The sequence below is a fragment of the Aythya fuligula genome, chromosome 15 (assembly GCF_009819795.1).
Source record: "Aythya fuligula isolate bAytFul2 chromosome 15, bAytFul2.pri, whole genome shotgun sequence".
Classification (NCBI taxonomy): Eukaryota; Metazoa; Chordata; class Aves; order Anseriformes; family Anatidae; genus Aythya; species Aythya fuligula.
The window spans coordinates 14,721,548-14,743,707 of NC_045573.1; the positions used below are offsets into that span (position 1 = coordinate 14,721,548).

The following is a 22,160-nucleotide window of genomic DNA, read 5'->3' on the forward strand; positions in this document are numbered from 1 at the left end:
TATTTGCTAAAAATTGCTGAGACCATCACATTTTTAATAGAATAGCATTTATTTGACCAAAACAAATGATTATTTTGCAAATACTAGACAACTAATTACATAATGTACCTTTACAAAATTACATAATATGGGTGCAGCATGTTTCTCTGTTTTCTGTTTGAAAAATAGATTGTTTAATAACTCACCAAAGCTATCTGTAAACCAAGGAAACAATAGAGCAGATGTTGACTGTTGTCTTGTGCCTCACAGACATAATTAAACACAGTGAAACACTCATGCACCCAAATAATAGAGGACAAACAAATACAAGAATAGCACTCTATGAACATAAACCTCATTTACTGGGCACCTGTCGCATATTAATCCACGATGTTTAAACCAGTTATAAAAACGGAAAATAAGGTATTTATCTTCGGACTATACAAACTACAAACAATTTCTCGCAGTAGTAGCTGTAACTTCTGTAAAACCGATTTGCACAATGCTGACTTCCATAAAGCTGGGAAAGAACCATATTTTCTATTGTAACAAAGCCAAGACAGGGCAGTCACATTTTTCTGTGAGCAAAAGTTACATGAATCAATGACTCTGAATGATCCAAATAGACTGAAAACATTGTGCCTGCTGTGTAATACAAAATCTTAAGATTCCCCTGGAAAGCCAGTTTCCTTTGAACTGCAGAACACGTTCCCTGTAATTATTCCCCTCCCCCCCACCTCCTTTTGTAAAGCAATAATGGAAAGTAAAGACTGGATTGCATAAGCATCAAAATAAGTGTTTATTTTCTAGGATAGTGTCCCATGACATTGCTTAACACTATTTCACATCAGAATTCGAGGGCTTTTTTTTTAAAAAAAAAAAAAAAAAAAAAAACCATCCCTCTTTATCTACATTTCTATCTAATGTAAATATATAAATATATTCTCTAGTAATATCATCGTTGATCTAGTATTTGAAAACACGCATTATGTGAATAAATACAAAATTAAGTACCCATTTCCACAGTTCCTATTAGAAAACAATGTTTTCAGATAAGTCTAAAAATTAACTCATATTTACTGCAAAACAGAGAAACATTTTTGCTAATAAAAAAATCCCAATTTTAAAGTAACACAAATGCTTTAGGGAGTGCTATTACACTGTTATAGTAAACAAATCAATTTTGTACCCGTTATCTAAAACGCACATTTTGCTTTTACATTTTACTTAGTTATGTCTAAGAAGACAGAATATAATGTCATCTGCATCTCTTTATGTTAATAAAGCCATACTATCATCCTTCCATAGACAACACCATAAAGCATAAATACCAAATGGAAAACAAATGGAAGCATAATGCCACTGTGAAGCAAACCAATCAACCCTAAAACAGCTGAGATAGATAGATAGATCTCATCCAACAGTTCATTCATTCTTTATAGAAAATATTCCTAGGTGAATCAGATTTAAAAAAAAAAAAAAAAAAAAGGAAAAAAAAGCAGCTCTCAAAGATTGTAGAGCCCTAAATTCTTTTGATTTATGAAGGCAGCATATACTGCATTGAGCAAAACAACTCAGCATGCGGGGACCCTTTTTCCTGAAATTCCTTTATTAACACAACCTGACTCTTCTAGTGAACAAGAGCAGTGGTGTGGTGTATATAAATCATTAATAGTGTGTTGTGCAATGGCTGAATTTCCTGTGTGAGTTGGAAAGCCTTCCCGCACAATAGGGATTTGGGGGTTGGAATTGGCTGCTATGAAATGTACTTCATCATTCTCTGCGTTTGACGCTTCCCAATAGCTTTCTACTTTTCCTTTTCCTTTTCTCCCTCAAGCCCAGCAACTGCAATAGAAATTTATTGGATTTCATGCCTGCAAAGAAAATAAGAGAAAAAGAAACAGGCAAGCCCATTTGGAAGGAAAAATATTTTCCCATCATTTAAAAGCAGGCTGTGTTCAGATAAAGTCTACTACTTATGAACACTTTTTGTTTTTTTTTAAATGTTTAATTTACTGCTTTAAACTGAAAAGAAATTGAAAGAACTACTAAAAGTGTGGTTAGTCTTAGGAAAAAAAAAAAAAATCAACTATCACTGAAAAGGCAATTACTCTCTAAATGAAGTCATTTTCCACTGGAACATTATTTATTTAAGACCAGGAAGAAAGGAGGGCAAATATCTATGCACAGGGAACTCCTGAAGTTGGCCTCATCAGCACTTCTACGCTGGGTGTACCAAAAATCTTTCCACAAAGCAAGATATAAGTTCATGTGCATGTGGGAAGCACGATGTTCAAAGTAGAGCTAGAAGACGAGCAACAGGAAAGGGAAGGAGAAGATGAAGAAAGAAAGAAAAAAAAAAAAAAAAAAAAAAAAAAAAACAAAAAAAAAACACAACTCTTGAAAGTGCAATGGCTGAATTTCCTGTATTTTTGCAGATACTCAAAGTGAACTTGGAGGGAACATTGAAACTACTTATCTTGCCTCTGAAGTACACAAATACACAAAGTACAACAACAAGAAAGTTGAATGTCTTTTCAAATTTGACTGAAATGAAATACCAAGTTTTCTTTATATAGCATTCTGCACTAAAATATTCCTTTTAGGGTCACTCTTAGAAAAATTACAAAGTTACAAAGTGACCAATGCTGAAAAAGCAGTCTCAAACCATATGCTACCCATCAGGAAAAATGACACATTATAAAGTTAACTAAGGATACAATTGGTCTTCTGTCTAGGCCAGAGTAGCATTCACTATATATCGAGCACCAGCACCACAGAGAAACAAGTTCATTGGCATCTAAATGGCAAATGTTTAAGATATTTAGAGTGCAGTTTTGCAGAGCTGAATGTGCTACAGTCGGAACAGGGAAACATTCCTGTGTGCCATTTTGCACTTGTGCTGATATCCAGCAGACTAGAGATTACAAGAATAAGCCTTCAATGCATGCAGAAGTCCCTCTGCATTACACAATAATGACATTCTGAACAGAAATAAAAGAAGCCCCTGCAGTGCTATTCTGTCAGATTTTGAAAGTAAATAACTTAGCTTCTGACAAGAGATATGTTTTTTTTTTCCCTCCTCTTGCCATAGAGCATTAATTGAGCTATGCAGCCATGTAACATCCCAGAAAGGGGACTAATACATGACAAGGAAAAAAGCAAGAAAAGAAGGGAAATGCATGGAATATATGAGCTGATTGACTTCCTTTCACCCCTAAATTTTCTCACTAGCTCTGCATTGACAAGGTCATAATATCAGGGAAAACTTTGAACAGTTTTGTTATCATCTTCCTTTGTAACAGGAGATGATCTTCATTGTTTCAAAAGAGTACTTTAAGTTCACTCTGTCTTATGAAAGATGTTGGCATTATGAAAACAAACACATTTTAAAACTATTATCACTCATTGTTTTAAACTGAAGAAAGTTCCATGCCCATAATCAATATTTCTAGTTAACTATTAAATTTATGGAATGCTTACTTGCCACAGTAGAGAAAATAAGAATAGCTACAAAACAAGAGGCTATGAGAAGCAAAAGCAAAAAAGCAGCCTTCAAAACTCTGTAATAAACATAAGCGTAATTCAATAGGAAATTAAGGAGAGGTGTATCACAACTGTAAGTTTATACATACCTCACACAAACATGAGATACAATTAAAATTCATGTAGTTATAAAACAAAGCATATTCAAAATATTAAAAGATAGGACATAGAAAGACCAACCATTTTTAATATAAAGGGTCAAAAATTAAATTTAAAAATGGTCTGAGTTGAAAGCACTGGTATTGTTATTCACAAGCATCTGAACATCTTAAGTATTTCTATTCTAAAGTAGCACAGACTTTCCTTCATATTGGGGGAGGCAGGGGGGAGGAAGGAGAATCGCTGAACAAAAAATAATTCACTGAGTGCTTTAGTTCTTCATACAGTATCTAATTTTGATTCTGTGTGTGTTCAACAGAACGAGAAAGAGCAGGATCAAAACACATTGAGATCTCTCCACAGCTGGAGCCTGCTACAGTGCAAAAGACCAAAGGCCCAACTACAACTAGTCAGGACACTATAGACATTAGATATGGTATTTTCTCTAATTAAATTCACCAGGCTGCAGTACTGTCAGAGTAGGAAGGAAAGCAAAACGTGAGAGAAGTCAATGGCACTGCACTAGATAACTCTGAGGTAAATGAGTAATGCTAGCAGAGAAATGACAGGAGTTCCTCAGGAGAGCTCTTGTACTACACATCACACTTTAAAGCTGATAAATCAATTGCACATACACCTTTAAAAGCCAGAAAAGCTTCAAGGATTCTTGGAGGGTGTTGACTTCTCCTTTCCACTAACATTATTATAACCATATAAAGCTAGGTGATAAATTCTAGTGTCACAATTCTTTTTATCACTTCATTTCATTTATGTTACCTATTCAAGATTTACAAAATGTTTTAAATAGAATGTTAACATGCTGGTAGCATTTATTTACCAGATTCAGAAACACACACATTGAAAAACAAAAGCTTCATAGTCCAGTGTTTCATGGCTACTGGTCAAAAAGGTAACCAAACTGAATGAAATACCTACTAGCTGCAATGAGGAAAAGCCCATTTAGATAACCAAAGCATGCTTTCCTTGATAGAAAATGCCACCGCACATTTGTTTCTCCCAGAAAACCACCACATACAAATTTAGCAAATACCATTGAATAGTGACAACTTACGAATAGCTGACACAACAAAACACTCCGTCATCACTGCCCAGCCTATTTGGAGAGCCCTGTTATAAAAGCAATGACTGCAAGCTCAAGCTATTCACCTGCTTCTGCCACGTGGAAGCTCCTTTGCAACTGCTCTTGCTCTTATATTCCAAAGCAGCAAGTCCTTAGCCGATTTTTTTTGTGTGTGTGTACGTCCTCTAATATTTAAAGAGCTGGGTACTTAACTAAAGCACTTCCCCTTGTCGTAGTGAGGAAAGTGGCCTTGCTCGACAATGAAGTAGTCAAATGCCCAAACTAGCCCTTATACACAATGAGAATGCAGCACTTGCTCTCTAAGCCACTTCTCAATAGTCTCTGGAAAACAATGAAACAGCTCTTGTGAGACAAAAGATATATAAAGCTTTTAATTTCTCTTGAATAAGGGCTACAGTATCGCATACCAGCTTGGAAGTTTATCGCAGAATGCCGAGTGATTTATTTACTCTAATTAAGACAAACAGCACATCAAGATGCGACTCCTTACTCCTGCACTAACCCTGCTTCTAAATGTAACATTTACTCTCCCTCCCTTTAAGGTCCGTTTCATACATACAGTAAAATTCCCTAAAAATGCTACACTGCCCCCTTAGGTGAACATGAAATTGCTTCTACCATGATAATAATGATAATACCTTTTTTTTAAAAAAAATAAAAAAAAATTAAGAGTACTATAATTCATCTGACCAAATACAGTTTTTTACCCTACACATATGAATAAACAAGCTCTGTGTTTCTCTTGGGGCAGTGAAGCTGGTTAAATGAATCAGAAAACCCTGGAAAGATTGCCTACCCTCAGTCCATCAGCTACTGGACAATTATTCAAGGCCCAGCTGTAAGAAAAACAGATGGCGAGTGAGCATTAGTAATGTGAACTTCTTTTCACTCATGCAGTCATAAGCAGAGGTTGTATGTTCTCACATGAAAATTGCCATGAAATAGCAGACTGAGGAACAAAATTGTGCAAAGACTCCAGTTTGTAAGCTAACAGATGCCTTAAATTTTCATGAGTTCAAGTCAAATTTACCAATTTTACAGAAGAGACATAGTGAGTGAGTAATATAAATAGACTAGATAAAGAATGGCAATGTTTTCATAATACATTTAAACAGTGACATCACAAAACATCTGTTATTGCATTCAGCTAACATACCTGATCCTTTGAAGACTCACTAAAGTATAAAATGCAAAAGACACATGCACAGAAATGTAACTGTGATGGTGGCATTCAGCAACTGATGTTCGCTCTCTATAAAAATGTATCCAGAAATTGTTCACCCATTTTAGTTCTTCATACAATTTTAGCACAAAGACAATTTGTTCTAATCCTTTTTCCATTATTGACACTATCGACTGCACCAATTGAAAACACCATCAAATAAAATTAACATTGAATTTAGTCATGAAGAAACAATGTGATAAGAAGTCCTTCAGACTCCTATATATCATCAGATCCAAAAGCATGACATAAGGAACTGAGTGGGGAATTCAGCTGTTTTCCATAGTCATAATGCTTAAGGCCCAAATAAAATTACATTAATTTACCATGTAAGCACTAACGGAATAGCTGGGGTAGAGATGGAGAGTTTGTTGTGTTTTGTTTTCATGGTGGATTTTTTTCATCACTGATACAAGAGCTGTATTGTGAACTACTTTCTTGTTAAAGACAGAAAAGGTTGATATTGAAGTTTCAGTTCAATTGTTTTCGATCTGTGAATGTCCACTATGAGCAATTGCTCCATTTAAAAGGAATTACCCTTTGTACAAACCACTTCACTATTTAAAATAAACCACATGTATCATCATTAAACAGAAAAAAAAAAATACCAATTTTAAAATAATGACAGTGTACTGGAATATTTTGTTTCAAAAACACAGTTGACTTGGTGTTTTCTGTGAAGTAATGAACTAAATAACCCTATTTCCTGGTAAGCATATCATAGGGAAACACAAGTTAACAGAACTAAGCTTTCATTAATAAACTCTAAATCTCAATTTACAGGCGGTTGAAATTTGCTGCAAAAAATTACGTTACACTAGCATTTGATATAAGCTTAAGTTCAATGCAAGAATTTCTTGCATTAGTGTGTCTAATTAAGGAGGACAAGAGAAAATAGATGAATCTAGCTGTTTCTAACACTGTATAATGTTATAAAATTATAGGGTATACACCACAAATTAGAGTTGCTTTTCGGTGTCTAAGTATTGACACTAGATAAAATTCTAAGCCAAACACACCTACATTTTTCCTAACTGTCATTATCTTTAAAGTGACACAAAAGTGCCCAAATCAAACTCTTTCATCCTTCTGTTCATTGCTGCCACTGATACAGTCATTTGCATTTAATGTTTGAAAACTCTTTCTGGATTTCTAAAATTGGACTTTCTCTAAGATGCTTTTAGGTTATTTCAGACAACTTCAGACATCTAAATTAACTCAAACTTCCTTCATGTCCTGTTGGCATTTTCAAATGAATATTTTATTGGTGGTTAATCTATAACGTGAACTAGGCCTCTGTACTTTTGTTCATTTTCAACTTTACTTTCAACAGTTCAGCTTTAAGTGTTTTGAGTAAGTGAATGTGTATGCACAAACTGTTCTTAAAAAAAAAAAAAAAAAAAAAAAAAAAAAAAAAAAAAAAACAGTTCCTCATGTGGCTCTTAAAACATTTTACACGTGTAATCTGGGAGATACCTGAACAAATACTTAGTTTCTAATACTGGACAAACTAATAGAACACTTCAGAAAATAATTTCATTTATACTGATCAAACTGACTAAGTGACGTTAGTTTAGCAAAAACGATTGCCAGTTTTAAAAAACTACCCTATGCAAACTTTTTTTTCCACCCTCCCAAATGATTAATACTACTCCCCAGAAAACAACCATCCTCATGGCTACATATTTATTGACAAGACTGGTATGCCCATCTTGAGAGGAATGTAACACCTCTTAGAGTCTTCCATGGAAGACATATCCAATTACAAAACTTGTATGTACCAAAATACTAGCTTATTTTGCAGATACACATGAAAGTTAAGACGACTTTTTCCGTAGATGCTAAACAAACCATAAGTGTTAACAACAGAGAGCTCCGTTAAAATAAAGATGTCTGAATTCATTTTAACTGAGGTGCAAGTATCTGAAGTGAATATTTTTTCGCTAAAAATTACTACTGATTAGCTTCACGTAATGTCTATATACTGTTGGTGATAGGGTCTACAGGCTGAGGGGAATCACTGATTATGAAGTTGCCAAACAAAGGTTTTAGGTTCCCAGTAGTTAAGATCAATAGACAACTTCATAGCAGCGAGAAAGACCCTTTACTGAAATAGTTATGTTAGCATGGAGGTACATTTGCTAGAAATGGTCAGATATGGAAAAAGAATATTAAAAATTAAAAAATAGACCATCATGGTAAAAGTTTATATTAAAAAAAAAAAAGAAAAAACACTTTTTATCCTTTCCTATTTAAAACCACAACTGGTTAGATTTAGATCAAGTAACAGTTTCTGAGGAAATACTTTACCAAATACATAAAATAACATAACATAATTGATCATCTCTGAATTAAGATAATTATCTGTCTCTCTAGGAATCCAGGATAAGTAAATGCCAATCACAGATCAAAAGATGCAACAAGCACAGAATTTTGAACCTACCACAATTATCATCAGGAATTCAGATGAGTTTTAAACATATATAATTGTGATTAGTACAGCCTGAATGTTTCTAAACTGACAATAGGATTAACCAGACTAGAAAGCTAACACTAAATATATATATATACACACACACACACTTTCAGTGTAGCAGTTAATCCACTTAAAGAGTTAAAAATTATCCTGTAGATATAGCACTTTGTAAAGTGCATTAGCAATCACTTCTCATCTTTCTCTCAAATTCAATAGGTGGAATTGAATTCACTGTTTTAAAGTAATCATTACGGTTGCACAGTTTCTTAAACCTTAAAGCAGTGCCATACTATAGATGTTTGCATAATAATACTGCAATAGCTCACCCAGGAAGATTATTACAGCACCTAACCTCATCTTTATATTATCTTTTATCAGCTCGTTTTGTGGCCACATTGACCTCTCTCACCTTGGTTCACATTTTCCCTTTCAAAAGCTAGATCTACAGCATTCAAATTGTTGTTTGGCAAACTCAGAGGAACAATTCCACCAAAATACAGGAGTACATTTTGTATACAACCAGTGAGCATACAAGTCACACTGGATCATTAAAGTTAATCTACAAATGTCATTTTGAAAATGTACCCAGAATACAGAACTACTAAGAACAGATATTTCAATTATGGCATACTCTTTATTCAAATATTAAATACATACTTAACTGCTGTAAATTTTAATTGCAGACATATCCCGCCCGCATACATGTATAATCCAGGGCTTATACAAGAATCTTTCATTATACACTCCATGCTCCAAGTCAGAAATGGTTTATACTACACTACTGAAGAAAAAGCTACAGAAGGGTTTATATCCTCCAAATACTTGAGTTCTGTTCTTTCATCAGTAACACAAAGCAAATTTTGTGGGGAAAAAAAAAGCTTTAAATCTATTTCATTTTTATGAACAAGATATAGCAAAGAAATGCTGTAAAAAAAAAAATCTTTCTTTCAGGCATTTTTAAATACAGAAATAAAGTTAGAGACTGTTTCATGGAAGTCAATATGCCTTTAAACTATTGCAATGGAAGTTGGATGAACTAACAGGCAAATGTTCCTATTTGTTATAATGAGCAAAAGAATTTCTTTTCCTGAAGTTCCACCAGAAAGTAACAGAATAAACAAGATTAATCATTGTTGCTTGAGAACATATTTCCATCTTGACTATGCACACCTACTAGATGACTGTAACAGTAGGCTCCATTAAAAACAGAGAACTAACATACAATGATGATTTTAAATAATAACATTATTATAACATTAAATAAGTGGGTAAGAGAGTTATTGATAACTGGTAAGTAATTTGGGGAGGGGTGGTGGTTGAAATACTTCAAAAATAGAAGCAAATTTATGTATAAATGAATGCTCTAAAATGGGATTTAATCTTTTATAAAATGGTATCATTTTGCTTATTTCAAAACATTTTTAAACCCATTCTAATATACTTCAGTGACAGAAGTATTTTAATTCTGCACAGATATAGCTTTATAATTTTTTAATGACTAAAATCAGCTTGATTTTAATCAGCAGCATGTTTCAACACAGACTTAAAATTTCTGGCTTCAAAGAAGGCTTAAACAAAATTGCCATTGGGCACATTTACATTAGAAGTATAATTTATGCTTGCAAGTGAAAAAAGAGCAGTCCTTTATGGCTGAAACTCTGCTACAGTATCCATGAGAAATGCAGTTAAAGTACTCTGTCAAATATCTATAAACAGCATCAATAAAGACATTGCAAAAAGAAAAGGGGAAAAAAAAAAAAAGAAAGAAAAAAGACATGCAAAGCTTGAATCTCTATTAAAACGTATTTTCTGCTCACTCTCACTATTCCTAGGTGCAAGCACAACATTCACTCCACACAGTGGGAGACATTTATACAGTCAATTCACACACAAAAATATCCTCACAATTACAAATCCCCCAAATGATGCTGATAAAGCAGGCACTACAGGAAAAGCAAAAGTTGAGCAAACTTACCTGCTGTAAGTACATAAAAGTCAAGGCACAGGAGAGCTGGGGACACATGCCCACATTCGGTAGTGCCACGCAGGTTGCACCCGTAAGGGGATGCTGCATGGTGTTGCTCTGAAGTCTACGTAGAACAAGTGAGGGGGCTTGCATGCAAGCACGTTTGCCCTATCTTGTCACTACAGTTTTTTCCGTCTGATTATTTAAGAAACAGTATTTCTTCAATGCCTTTCTCCCCCCCCCCCCCGGCGCTAGATCCCTACATTCGTCAGCTAAGGCAACTTGGTAGATCTAAACTCTGAATTTTTAAGAGAGGAAAAAAAAAAAAAAAGACACAGCCTGCAGCCTATTGATGAGCAAATGGAACTTCCTCAATGACAGAGAGCTGAAGCTTGTCTCACAACAGTAGCTGCTGACTAGTAGAGAGAGAGATTGACTCAGTGAGGCTCAGTCGGCTGGTGCTGATGCTGCACAGCTTCTCATTTGTCAAATGGGTCCTAGGGCAGGGTCTTTACCACTCACCAAAATTCAAATACTGCATTTTAAAAATCCCTGGAGAGGATCAGGAAGGAGAGAAAGTGAGCTCGCTGCATCACAGGCATCCATGAGATCTGGGCAATTAATGTCATTGCCCAGCTGGGACTGAATGCCTGTTATGATTCTACACACACGCATACACACACTTTTTTTTTCCTCCTAGGACCCACACCTGACATAAAAGGGGCTTTCCCATTCCAAGAAGGGAAGTATGAAGCACAGAACAGGAAAGGGAAAGAATCTTGGCTAGTCAAGAGGATTCCAGTAAATACACAGCACAATCACTAGATGAGCTTATTTTTAAATACAAATTAATTTTATAGCCACATGTCCTTTACCATCTACTTTCCCAGAGAAACGCATAAAAGCATTACAGAGACGCTGAACTATCAGTACAACCACTGCAGCAGAAACACTGGGAGTGAAACAAAATGCTGTGGCACGCTGTCTTTTACTGAGGGGGAGGGGAGGGCAGCAGGCGTGGATAAAGACTATCTTAAATTGGACTAAAACCCATCTCATCTAAAATTACAAATTTATTTGACAGCCAGTCAATCTATTATAAAGGACTGCCCGATCGGGTTACATAGGAAAATTACATTTGCAACTTTCAGCATTTAATGTTTGCTTTTTAATTTGAGAGTGATACCTCAAATTAGTATTCTACTCTTGCAGGATTTCCCCCCCCCCCCCCTTTTATTTTATGGAGTAATAATTATTCATTAGTAGATCTAGTTAGTCTTTATGTAATAAAGTAGGATGTGACCTGCAAATCAAATAATTTATATTACAACTTGTCCTTGAAGTCCATATTACAAGTCTTTTTTTTTCCTCCTGGATACAACTCAAGTATAGCAGAAAATACTACTATTTTTAATTAGAATTTAACAAATGAATGAAGTATTATTTCTTTGGGAAAGACGGTCAATCCTCAAAGTAACACCTAAGGTTTTAAAGGGGTTTGTTTTAAAAAAAACGTGCAGAAGATTTTAAAACTACCTATGTTATAGGATATCTAACTCCCACAAAGCACATTTTATACTAAGAGTTAACATTAACAACAATAACCCACATAAAATAGAAACCTTTTTCAGAAACAGTAACTGGTTGGATTTTGATAACTACCCTTAGAAATAAAGAAAAACTCCCGCTTAACTGGAAACAGATACAAAATATGTCACTGTAACTCAGGCGCTGTATTAAAAAAATACTTTTTCATTTTACATGTGCACACACATACCTGCACCCACACAAGCTTCAGAGACTGATTTAGATCCACTAAGTCCTCTTCATGCAAAACCAAAAAATTTCCAGTAGAATTATTTTCTTTTTCTTTCTCAAAAGCAGTCAGTGCAACAAAAATAAGGTATTCAAAACACTTAACAATCACTACCAAAACAATAAATGCACAAACTTAGAATACAGGGTTTGCTTTTGGCTTAGGAAACATCCATGCTTTTGCAGTTTATCATGAACTGATCTACTAGAACAGCCCAGATATAGAACAGCACAAATTACTTTATCACCAAAAAAAAAAAAAAAAAAAAAAAAAGCACACCACAGAGCAAGACAAAGCAAGAAGGAGAAATGAACTCTCTCTATGCCCTTTCTCCTTTTTTCATTCTTACTCTCTGCCTTAAGCAGTCTCCTGTTCTGACAGGAGTATGTCATGCTTTTCTTCATTTTTTTTTCCTCCTAGCACAGAAAGCCTGTTATTCTGCAAATGCGCTAAACTGATAGAGTTTTTCCTTCAGCTCATTTTCATATGAAACACCATAAATAATACATGGTAATTTAATAATACCTTATCAGAATGTTTAATGAAAAACAAATATGTTATGTAAGGAGGCAGATAACCAACTCATTCTACATTATGTCAAAATCAAAAGCAACATGCTTCTCAGCCAAATGGTTTGGAACTGTATAAGCTGATCCAATTTCCCAAAGTGAAGTTCTGGAACATGGTGATGGGTCAAGCAGTTTCTTCTATTGCACTGCTTCACAGATAAGAGGACATCCATAAACAAGATTAAACTCTTAAAAGCACCACATTGAACAATTCTTTCAAGGCAATTTAGTACTGTGAATGTAGCTAATATTAATTTTAAGATTAAATTACTCATTGGACTTTTATTCTTAATTTTCATGTTTGAAAACAAGAAAAATATGAGCCACAAATATTATGAATAGTTTGTATTTCTCTATTCATATTATTCAATGTTTTAACTATAAAGTATCCAAATTGCCTATACACATGCATTTACATAGAGAACTGCTAAACATAGGTACTGTAAGAAATCTAAAAGAGATAATTCTTTAGCTTGATATGATGCCCTATTGTAGTGGATATAGTGGATCCTTAACAACTTTTACCCCTTCAAGGATAACTTTCCATTTTGTCTAAGAGGATAAAGGTTTAAAAAGTGCCTCATTTCAAAAAAAAAATAATAATATAAAGCATATATCACTTCTTTAAAGCCATTTCTTTTACTTTACACACTCCTCCACCAAACCCAATATAAATACATATGAAGTTATGACTGTATATATACGCAGTAAGTACCACCACAAATTCGCCATAGGTACACGAATGACTGTACACAATCTGACCCTTTGCCATTATGCACAGTGCAGATACCACTACCACTGCTGCATAATTTTACAGAACAGCATATGTCCCATCAGTATCTCATCAGAAAATTATTCATACTTCATTTTTACCTTATCCTACAAAAAAGCCATGCGTGCAATTGCAAGAACTTCCCTACACCGTGACATCTTCCATTTGCCTCAATGGCTTTCTGTTTGGATCATACTTGATTCAGTACCTGAATTGTATTTTGTCCCTCACCCAGTAACTGATCAATTACCTACTAATTAACAATCACAAACCTTTCCCTTTCCCCCTCCACCCCCACCCCCCAAAAAAAAAAAATAATAAAAAAGGCTACCAATCTACAATATCCAGATCAGCCTTTGTGGAAGTTCAATTAGAAAAGTAGAGATTAAAAGTTCTTCTGCAGTGGTTACACTACACCACTGCAAGATGCAACTTTTCCAACCTGTCTGGATTGTCAGCATCATAGCATATGGCAGAGCAGAGCTCAGTTAGGTACCCTCTCACCCTCTCCCTACACTCAATGAGACTGCCATTTAAAAAAAATAATGACAAAGTGCTGATCAATCTTAAATGCAAATAAAAACAGGATATCAGAGAACTTCTGAAACAAAGCACTAAGGACCAACAATATTTCTAACATGCCTGCAGTACAAATACAAAGCCATTCTTTTGTTTACAGTGCATTTGTAAATAGTGCATTCCATTTAAAATCATTCAATTTGCTGTGATCTGGTAGCCAACTTCTGCTTCCCCAAAATTCCCAAACTTCACATTTACAAAATTTAAACCTCAAATTTATCTATTAGAGTTTTCACAGCAGACTGCCTAGTCTGCTAGACCTTCACTATCAAGTAAAGAGATCTGAAGGAGATCACCTGCAAGACCACACACTGTTCACATTTCAGTCTCATCTCAGGAATATTAACCAGTTTACACATACTGAATGTATATAGTATTATGAGATTGAACGTCTCCCGGCTTCGAGCACTTAAAACAATTTGAACCACATATTGCATTATCCATGCAACGCATCTTTTTCCACTTTATAAAACGGTTGATGTGGTATAGAAGTAATCCAGGCAAGTGGTATAGAAGCTAAGAATAGTGCAGCGCTTCCTCTAAATGCTGCTTTCCTAGCATCACATGAAAAATAGCCCCCAGGACTTGAGAGCAGGAAGGGAAGCATATTATGAACTTAAAAATAAAATGCTTCATTAGTATATTTTGACAAATTATTAACAATCATTAATAGACTTGTCTTCCTTATCCACACAATACACTCCTTCCTTATATATGTTATGATTATTTTTATAAACTAAGGAAATGTTGATTTTTTTTCCAAAAAGACAAAATATTTCCATCTACTCTTTTCAATTAATGGGTGATTCTATTATACTTCCATCGATATTATCTTGTAATCAAAATCCCTACTTCTATTTTAAGTTTTTCCTTATGATTTCTCTTCTTTACTAAGTCTTTGCATAAAGATCAAGACTTTACAGAGGCTCGCACTTACCTCAGGCAAATAAGAATCACTAATTTTGTTTCTCTTAACCTCTATGCTATGCCCGCTGACTTCTCCAGTGTTTCATACCCAATGTCTACAAAGACACTGTAGCATGCTTAACCTTTTCAGCAGCACTTAGTATGCATTTATTTAGCATTCAGCATTATCTGCACACATTTTTCACAACTTTAAAAAAGCCAAGAGCCTTTAGTCATGCTAGAGTGTTCACATATGAAAGGAAAAAAAAAAATGAAGTTACTCAATAAAAAATAATCATGTTCAGCCCTTAAAGAGTTGGAGACCCTTCCAAACAGAAGATGTATGTTCCTTGACATGTCTTATTTTCCTAGCTGACAGTACTTAGCTATTCCCTAGAGTAAGGGGGAAAGAGGTGGGCAGGAGAAAGGATGAAAAGGAGACAGGCCTAAAAACCTGATCCTGATTTAATTTTGTGCAAGTTTATGTCAGCGTAACTCCTCTGAATTGCGTGGATTGACACAGGACACACTTCCGTGCTGAAGCCGGGTCAGTGTTCAAGCCGGAGCCCTCTTTCTGACACCCCGGGTGCTGTCCCCCCCCGCAGGGTTTTCTCTGCCGGCGATCCCCGCACAGCTATACCAGCAACTCCATCTAGTGGGGACGCAGGTTATACCAGCCTCCGCTTAAACCCGTTCCTCAAACGAAAAGGAGCTGTACTCTGCTATGCAATTTGCATTGTAAATAATTTATTTTTTTTTTTCCTACCTTTTATGTTATCAGGAGATTTGTGTCTCAAAAACATATGCCTGTGCCAAGCCACAATTGGGCTTGGAAGACACAGGATGAAGCTCCAAAGCATCTTAAATTACTTTGGGATCACCATCGCCCTGCTTCTCCTCCCACTGCGTGTTCCCAAGCACTTTTTATGCTACCATTGGACAAATGACTCAGTTGACAGACAAATGGAAAGATATTATGGCTGATAGCTGAAGTAGCAAAAGCTTTCAGAAAGCACTCATCACCTAATGGCACAAGCATCAGGGCTGGAACAGAGAGACTGCATGATGCAGAGCAGAAAGCAAGGAGTCAGCCATCCTGATATAGGAAAGCTTAAGGTGATATTCAATTACATTTTGGGATGGGAAAAAAGAGCTGTATCTAAGCTTCTTTTGGTGATACACACTTAAAAACAGGGAAAGAAACAGACATAACCAATAGAAATCAGGTCAGCAAATTATTTTCACAATCCGACTTCTACTTCATCTAGCATACAGCTACTACGAACACATACCTGTTTCATTTTCAGAAACACGGGCTGCCCTCACTCCCCACACATTACTGTCACAACATGAAATAAACTCTTTCACATAGACATATATTGAGGCTCTTTGAAAGATAGCGATTCAAGCCTGATTCACAACAGATCAAATTTGATGAACGTGTCCAGCTATAATTACCATTTTTATTATTCTTAATATCCGAATGCTAGCAAGGAGACATCAGTGACATGTGTAGTACTGCCATATAATATTCTTTTCAAAGTTCCAGAAGAAAAATACATAACAATATGTCCCATAGAAAATTAACTGCTTTATTAAATTCAGATTTTTTTTTTTTATTGTAATATGAGAAAAGGTATTAATCATAGAAACTTAAGCTTACATCTCAAGTATGTAGGAGGGGAAGTTTACAAACCACTTATAGAAAATAAGAAGTCTACAGTTTTATCTAAAGTTCGATAAAACTTTAGACACAGCCTACCTGTGCCTGATGTCACTGTAGAACTAGTTAAAGATCAGGCAGGAGAACGAGAGAAAATAAGAAGTACAGACATAAGGTATTTCACCCAAATTTGTTTCTGTACAAAATTCTGTTTCCTTCTTTTAAATGGACACATCACTGGCAGAACTATGATTTATATTTTCTCTACATTATTTAGAATAAACTTAAATCTTCATACAAATTCATTAATCAAAAAACAATATTGCCCTGATTTTTGCCTCTTCATTTGCACAATCACATCTCACACTCTGATGCTGTTATGGCATCAGAAGAAAAAAAAAGTGAGAAGCAGCAAGAACAAGTGAATTTAGAGCTTGTTTTCATGCCATAGTAATGAAAGAGGGAAAAAACACCATATGTGATTATAAGTATAGCAAGAGGTATAAGTATAGTAAGCAAGATGGGTTTACACTGCCTTAAGTTATTTTTTTTCCATGAGATTAATAACATTAAAAATAAATAAATAAAAGAATGTTAAATCTCAGAAAGAATAAATGACAGATTAATTATGCTATTATGCAAAGGTTGTATCGTTTCTTTGTAGGAATTAAATTAACTGGACATCAGTGCAGTTTCCTTCTACAATGAAATCACTTCTTTTATATTAGTCTGTCTATGGCTGGGTTTTTCCTCATATATTCTACCTGAATCTAAATCCACCAGACTTAGTCCACAATGCAGGAACTCATTTTAATGCATAACAACTAAATATTAACATGCTTGCGTATCATACCAACAAATCCTCCATTAACTGCAGCTGAGTCTCTAAGTCTTCATTTCTCATGACCTCTACTTACAGTCTACAGCCTACCCAACTCTCACAGGTATGTTCTCTCTCCAACACAATGTTCAATACCTCCACAGTTTTCCAGGGGAGTCTATTTATCCTCATATCTACCAACAAACCTCAGAACACTCCTTGGCGTTTTGACACTACATAAGATGAACTAAGTCAGTTTCAACTGACTCTCTAACTCTTCAAAATCTAGACCTTCACCTCTAATTTCTTCTTGTGGTTTTACAATTTCACTTTCAACAAAACATCTTAAAATCTTTATAGTCAAGACTGAACAAGCTAGTTAAATACTCATCTCCATCTAAAGGGAGATGGATTCAGTTCAGGATAACTAAAAGTTTCTTGAAGCTTTGAGCTTTAGTTGATACAGAAGCACTTTCAAGGCTTCCCAAAAGAGCCAGCTATACACTCTCCAAAACACAATTCTAGCAGAAAGATGTTAGATGCTACAACCTAACCTCACTGCAATGCCAGAAGAGCAGGGATTTGTTGGAGCTTACGAGTTCGAGTTCTATAGCATCTTTGCAGAACTACATGTTTTGGCATTCAGGCAGCTTTGCATATGAAACTGATACAAAGCTGTCTCTGTGAGCCTTCTTGCGTTCCTGCTTCAGGCCTTCACAAGTACTGTGTGAGAAAGTCAAATATTATACACAGAGTCAATGTGTTTCATGTCTTTTTATCCAGTTTATTCTACCTGCTGGTTTTGAAATGAGCAATCACTTCTTTTCTAACAGTTCTTTCCCTGGACCTGTCTGGGATCCTGTCCTCCCCAAAACATCTTTCCAATTGCTTCATTAGTGTAACCTCTATCTGGACTGTTCACAAGTACAGAATCAGTTCCTTCCTCTTCCTGCTCTTTAATTGGTACTTTTTTTTTTTTTTCAATCTTTCTTGACCTCAGTTGATACATGTCGTGGTTTAACCCGGCCGGCAGCTAAACACCACGCAGCCGTTCGCTCACCCTCCCCCTCCCTCTCTGGGACAGGGGAGAGAAATGGAAAGTGAAACCCGTGAGTTGAGATAAAGACAGGAAAATAATAATAACAAAAGTAATAATAACAATAATAATAATAATAATACAATGGTGATAATAGGACAATAATAATAATATGTACAAACAAGTGATGCACAATGCAATTGCTCACCACCCGCTGACCGATGCCCAGCCTTACCGAGCAGTCCGGCCCCCTCCCCCCAGCTAGCCACCCCTACATATTGTTTAGCATGACGTCAGATGGTATGGAATACCCCTTTGGCTAGTTTGGGTCACCTGTCCTGGGTCTGTCCCCTCCCAGCTCTTACTGCACCCCCAGCCTGCCTGTTGGCAGGACAGAGCAAATGGCTGAGATGTCCTTGGCTTGGTATAAGCACTGCTCTGGAACAATTAAAACATCGGGGTGTTATCAGCACTCTTCTCATCCTAAGCCAAAACACAGCATTCCACCAGCTACTAGGAAGAAAATTAATTCTGTTCTAACTGAAACCAGGACAACACCTGACTCATCCTTTTCCTCAGCTAATAAATAGAGTCTACAAGTTCTTCTACAATATTCGCTATAAGTTGTTTTCATCAAAACTAATCAACTCTCTCTCATTGTGGTGGCCATCATTTACCTCTTCTACTTGTAACTCCTTCCTCTCTTCCTTTATTCATTGAAATCCATGCTGATATTATTGAATTAATTCTTCTTTTTCCCTCTGGTGCTTTGCACCACTTTGTTTCCTTCCTGCATAAAGTTCAAGATCCTTGTGGGTCCCTTCCAACTCGGGATATTCTATGATTCTATAACAAACAAAAAGGAGCTCTCATATGTTGTCCAACCTCCCTCTAACTCCCAAGAACCTTTTAGACATGACAGACATGAATACCCTTAAAAAGAAAAAACATACATGAAACTTGTTCGTTCTCATGATGTTTGAGAATTTTAAGAAGTCAAGTTGTTTTTTGCCTTTTTTTTTTTTTTTTAAGAAAACACTGCAAGTTACAAGGAACAAAACCTCAGAAATAGACTTTCATTTTTCTTTTTCACTTGATATTCACAAATATTCCCCCATCCTATTATCTCCTTCACATTCAAGCACTTTGAAGAAAGTATCGTTTTAGCAAAATGCTCTGTGTTTTTTTTGTACACAAACCATCTTTACTCATTCTTTTTCTTGAATTATATTAGTCCTGTTGAAAATTGTACCATTAAGACACTGATGGTGTTGTCATACCTTGAAGTTTTGTAATTTAGGCATGAACTACAGAATTTCAAATTTAAACTTAGCAACATAGAATTTTTATGACTAAAATAAATAAATATTATAAACATTTGAATCACAAGAACTGTCACAAAAATGAAAGAAAAAATCTGGTTTTAACTTGTTTTAACTAAGTCTGAAGTGGTTTTGCTGTTTCTATCATTTTTAAGTAGTGCCACAAGAAACTCTCAGATTAAACATAAATCAGAAATACACTAGGCAAAGAGGTGTCATGTTTTGATTATGACCATATAGAAACTTAAGAACATATTCTCTCATAGCCTTTGACTTTTGCCAACTAAGTATACGACGCTTTGTGTTCTCACTACAGTATCAAAAACATATGATCTAAATTCAAACTTTTTTTGTTAAAACCACATGACATAAAACCATGAACCAAAAGCCACAGGAAAGATCTAAAATGCAGTTAAGGACAACTGCTTTTTACTTGAATATACTTTTTTTTGTAAACCTGAACGATACATAAAACTCAGCTACTCGAGACCTCTAGGAGTCAGAAAAATTATCAGTGAGGTCAAGTAAGACATATTTACAAAGAGGGTTGACATATGGTGCTAAACACATTCTCAGAAACAATATGAAAGCATACAAAACACTACCCGATGCCTTGCACTGCTTCCCAGTACAGTATCCAATCACTCATGTACATGGAGAAGGCATTAAACATTTTTGTCCATATTTAAACCTCCAAGCTATCATTTTCTAGCTTCAGCCACAAAACCAAACTTTTACACTATGAAAAGCCTCTATTTCTACATCCCAAGAGCTGAAGAGGAGTAGAAATGTTACTATTATACTATTACTATATTACTATTAGGCCAGATAGCTAAGCTAAAGCTAACATAGGCAACCTTGTTCCTTCCTCTCAATAGTGCTGACTGAGCAGACATGTTTCCATAAATATATGGAAGACAAAAGTGATCTTCTCCAAAACACATTCTACTACAGTGTAACAAGGCAGAACATCAAACATACATCAAACATAATTTGTTAGTTAGAAAAAACTGTATTTATATGAAGGAATGTGACTGACAGCATAACTGCTGACATTTGTTTGAAGTGGTCATTCAAAGCAATGCAAAGACAAGAGTTTACCAGTAACAGCTTCTACTTTCTAAGTTACATCAGTATACCCACCAATTGCATACATCAAACAAAAAGCATCATCCTGTGTATGTCTTGTAATTTATTACAGAGGTAATGGTAATTAAAAAATAACTACATGAGAAGTAGTCATATTATTAACACCAGATTCTAACATGTTTTTCCTTATAACTAAGCACAACATACTAAACATTTTCTAATGCCACCTTTTATTTGCATCGGTTGTGACCTGCAGGGAGTGGCTCTCAAAATGCCCCCCTTAGATGAATGCAAACCTTTGCCCTCCCTGCAGAGTTTGCTCTCATGGGCACCTCCTGTGATGAGGATACCTCTGCTTCAGGAAACGAGCCAAGACCTGCTGCAAATTTCTTCCAGTCATCAAGTGCTAGTGTCAGGGCTTGGTCAGCGGAAACCAGGTGGCCCACACACAAAAGGTTTTTCAACTGATTACAGATGGTTAGTGCCACCCACACCACATTTCACTTTGCACCCAATAACCTTCCTGAGACAATTTCGACCCATATTAAGACACTGTACTGTATCAGCTGCATTATATTTGTAATACAAATTATGTTTGTAATTATGTTTGTAAAATTTAAATATTTGACCTTTCATTTTTACTAGAAAGCAATATTATTGGTACCAGAGTTGCATTCCTTAGTTCTGATAAGAAACACTGCTGAGGTATAAAAATCTTATGTGTCAATAAAAAGGCAAAAATCTTAAATACTTGAATCATCTCAACTGGAATACAGAACAGTGAAGAACAAGACCAGATGCAACTTCACACTAGTCAACTACAGATATTGCAACTTCCATTTCTCACAAATGAAACACAAAAGCAAAAACACAAAAGCAAGATAGACAAATCAGCAGCTAGACTACAAACAAGAGCAAGTTAAGAATCAGTAGTTTTGTTCCACTTTCCATTTGTCATGAACCAAACACACTACTACTAGTAGAAGTCTGAACACTCAGTGAATACAGTCATGGGCTCTTTCAACCCAAAACATCTGCAATATCCCAGATTAAGATATCAGTAATATTTTTCTCAAAAACATCCCCCCCCTTTTTAAACTGTTCTTATCTCAACTCACGAGTTCTTGCACTTTTCTTTCCGATTTTCTCCCCTATGCCACTGTGGGAAAATCAGCCAGCAGCTGTGTGGCATTCAGCT

At 35.5% G+C, this 22,160-nt stretch overlaps 1 protein-coding gene across 20 annotated transcripts in view; it reads right to left on the reverse strand.

Moving 5' to 3' along the window:
• RBFOX1 (RNA binding fox-1 homolog 1) overlaps window positions 1-22,160 on the reverse strand; it is a 681,896-nt gene that overhangs the window by 291,037 nt on the left and 368,699 nt on the right. For 4 of the 20 annotated variants that reach the window (XM_032197968.1, XM_032197979.1, XM_032197975.1 and 1 more), the window contains exon 1: window positions 10,400-10,685. The exons of 4 other annotated variants lie outside the window; for them this stretch is intronic. In XM_032197968.1, the coding sequence (XP_032053859.1) occupies window positions 10,400-10,543 (144 nt within the window). In that variant the 5' untranslated portion in view covers window positions 10,544-10,685. Of the gene's footprint in view, window positions 1-10,399; window positions 10,693-12,167; window positions 12,341-22,160 lie in introns of those variants that run through there. 12 more of the 20 variants (XM_032197970.1, XM_032197994.1, XM_032197981.1 and 9 more) reach the window with 10 other exon arrangements.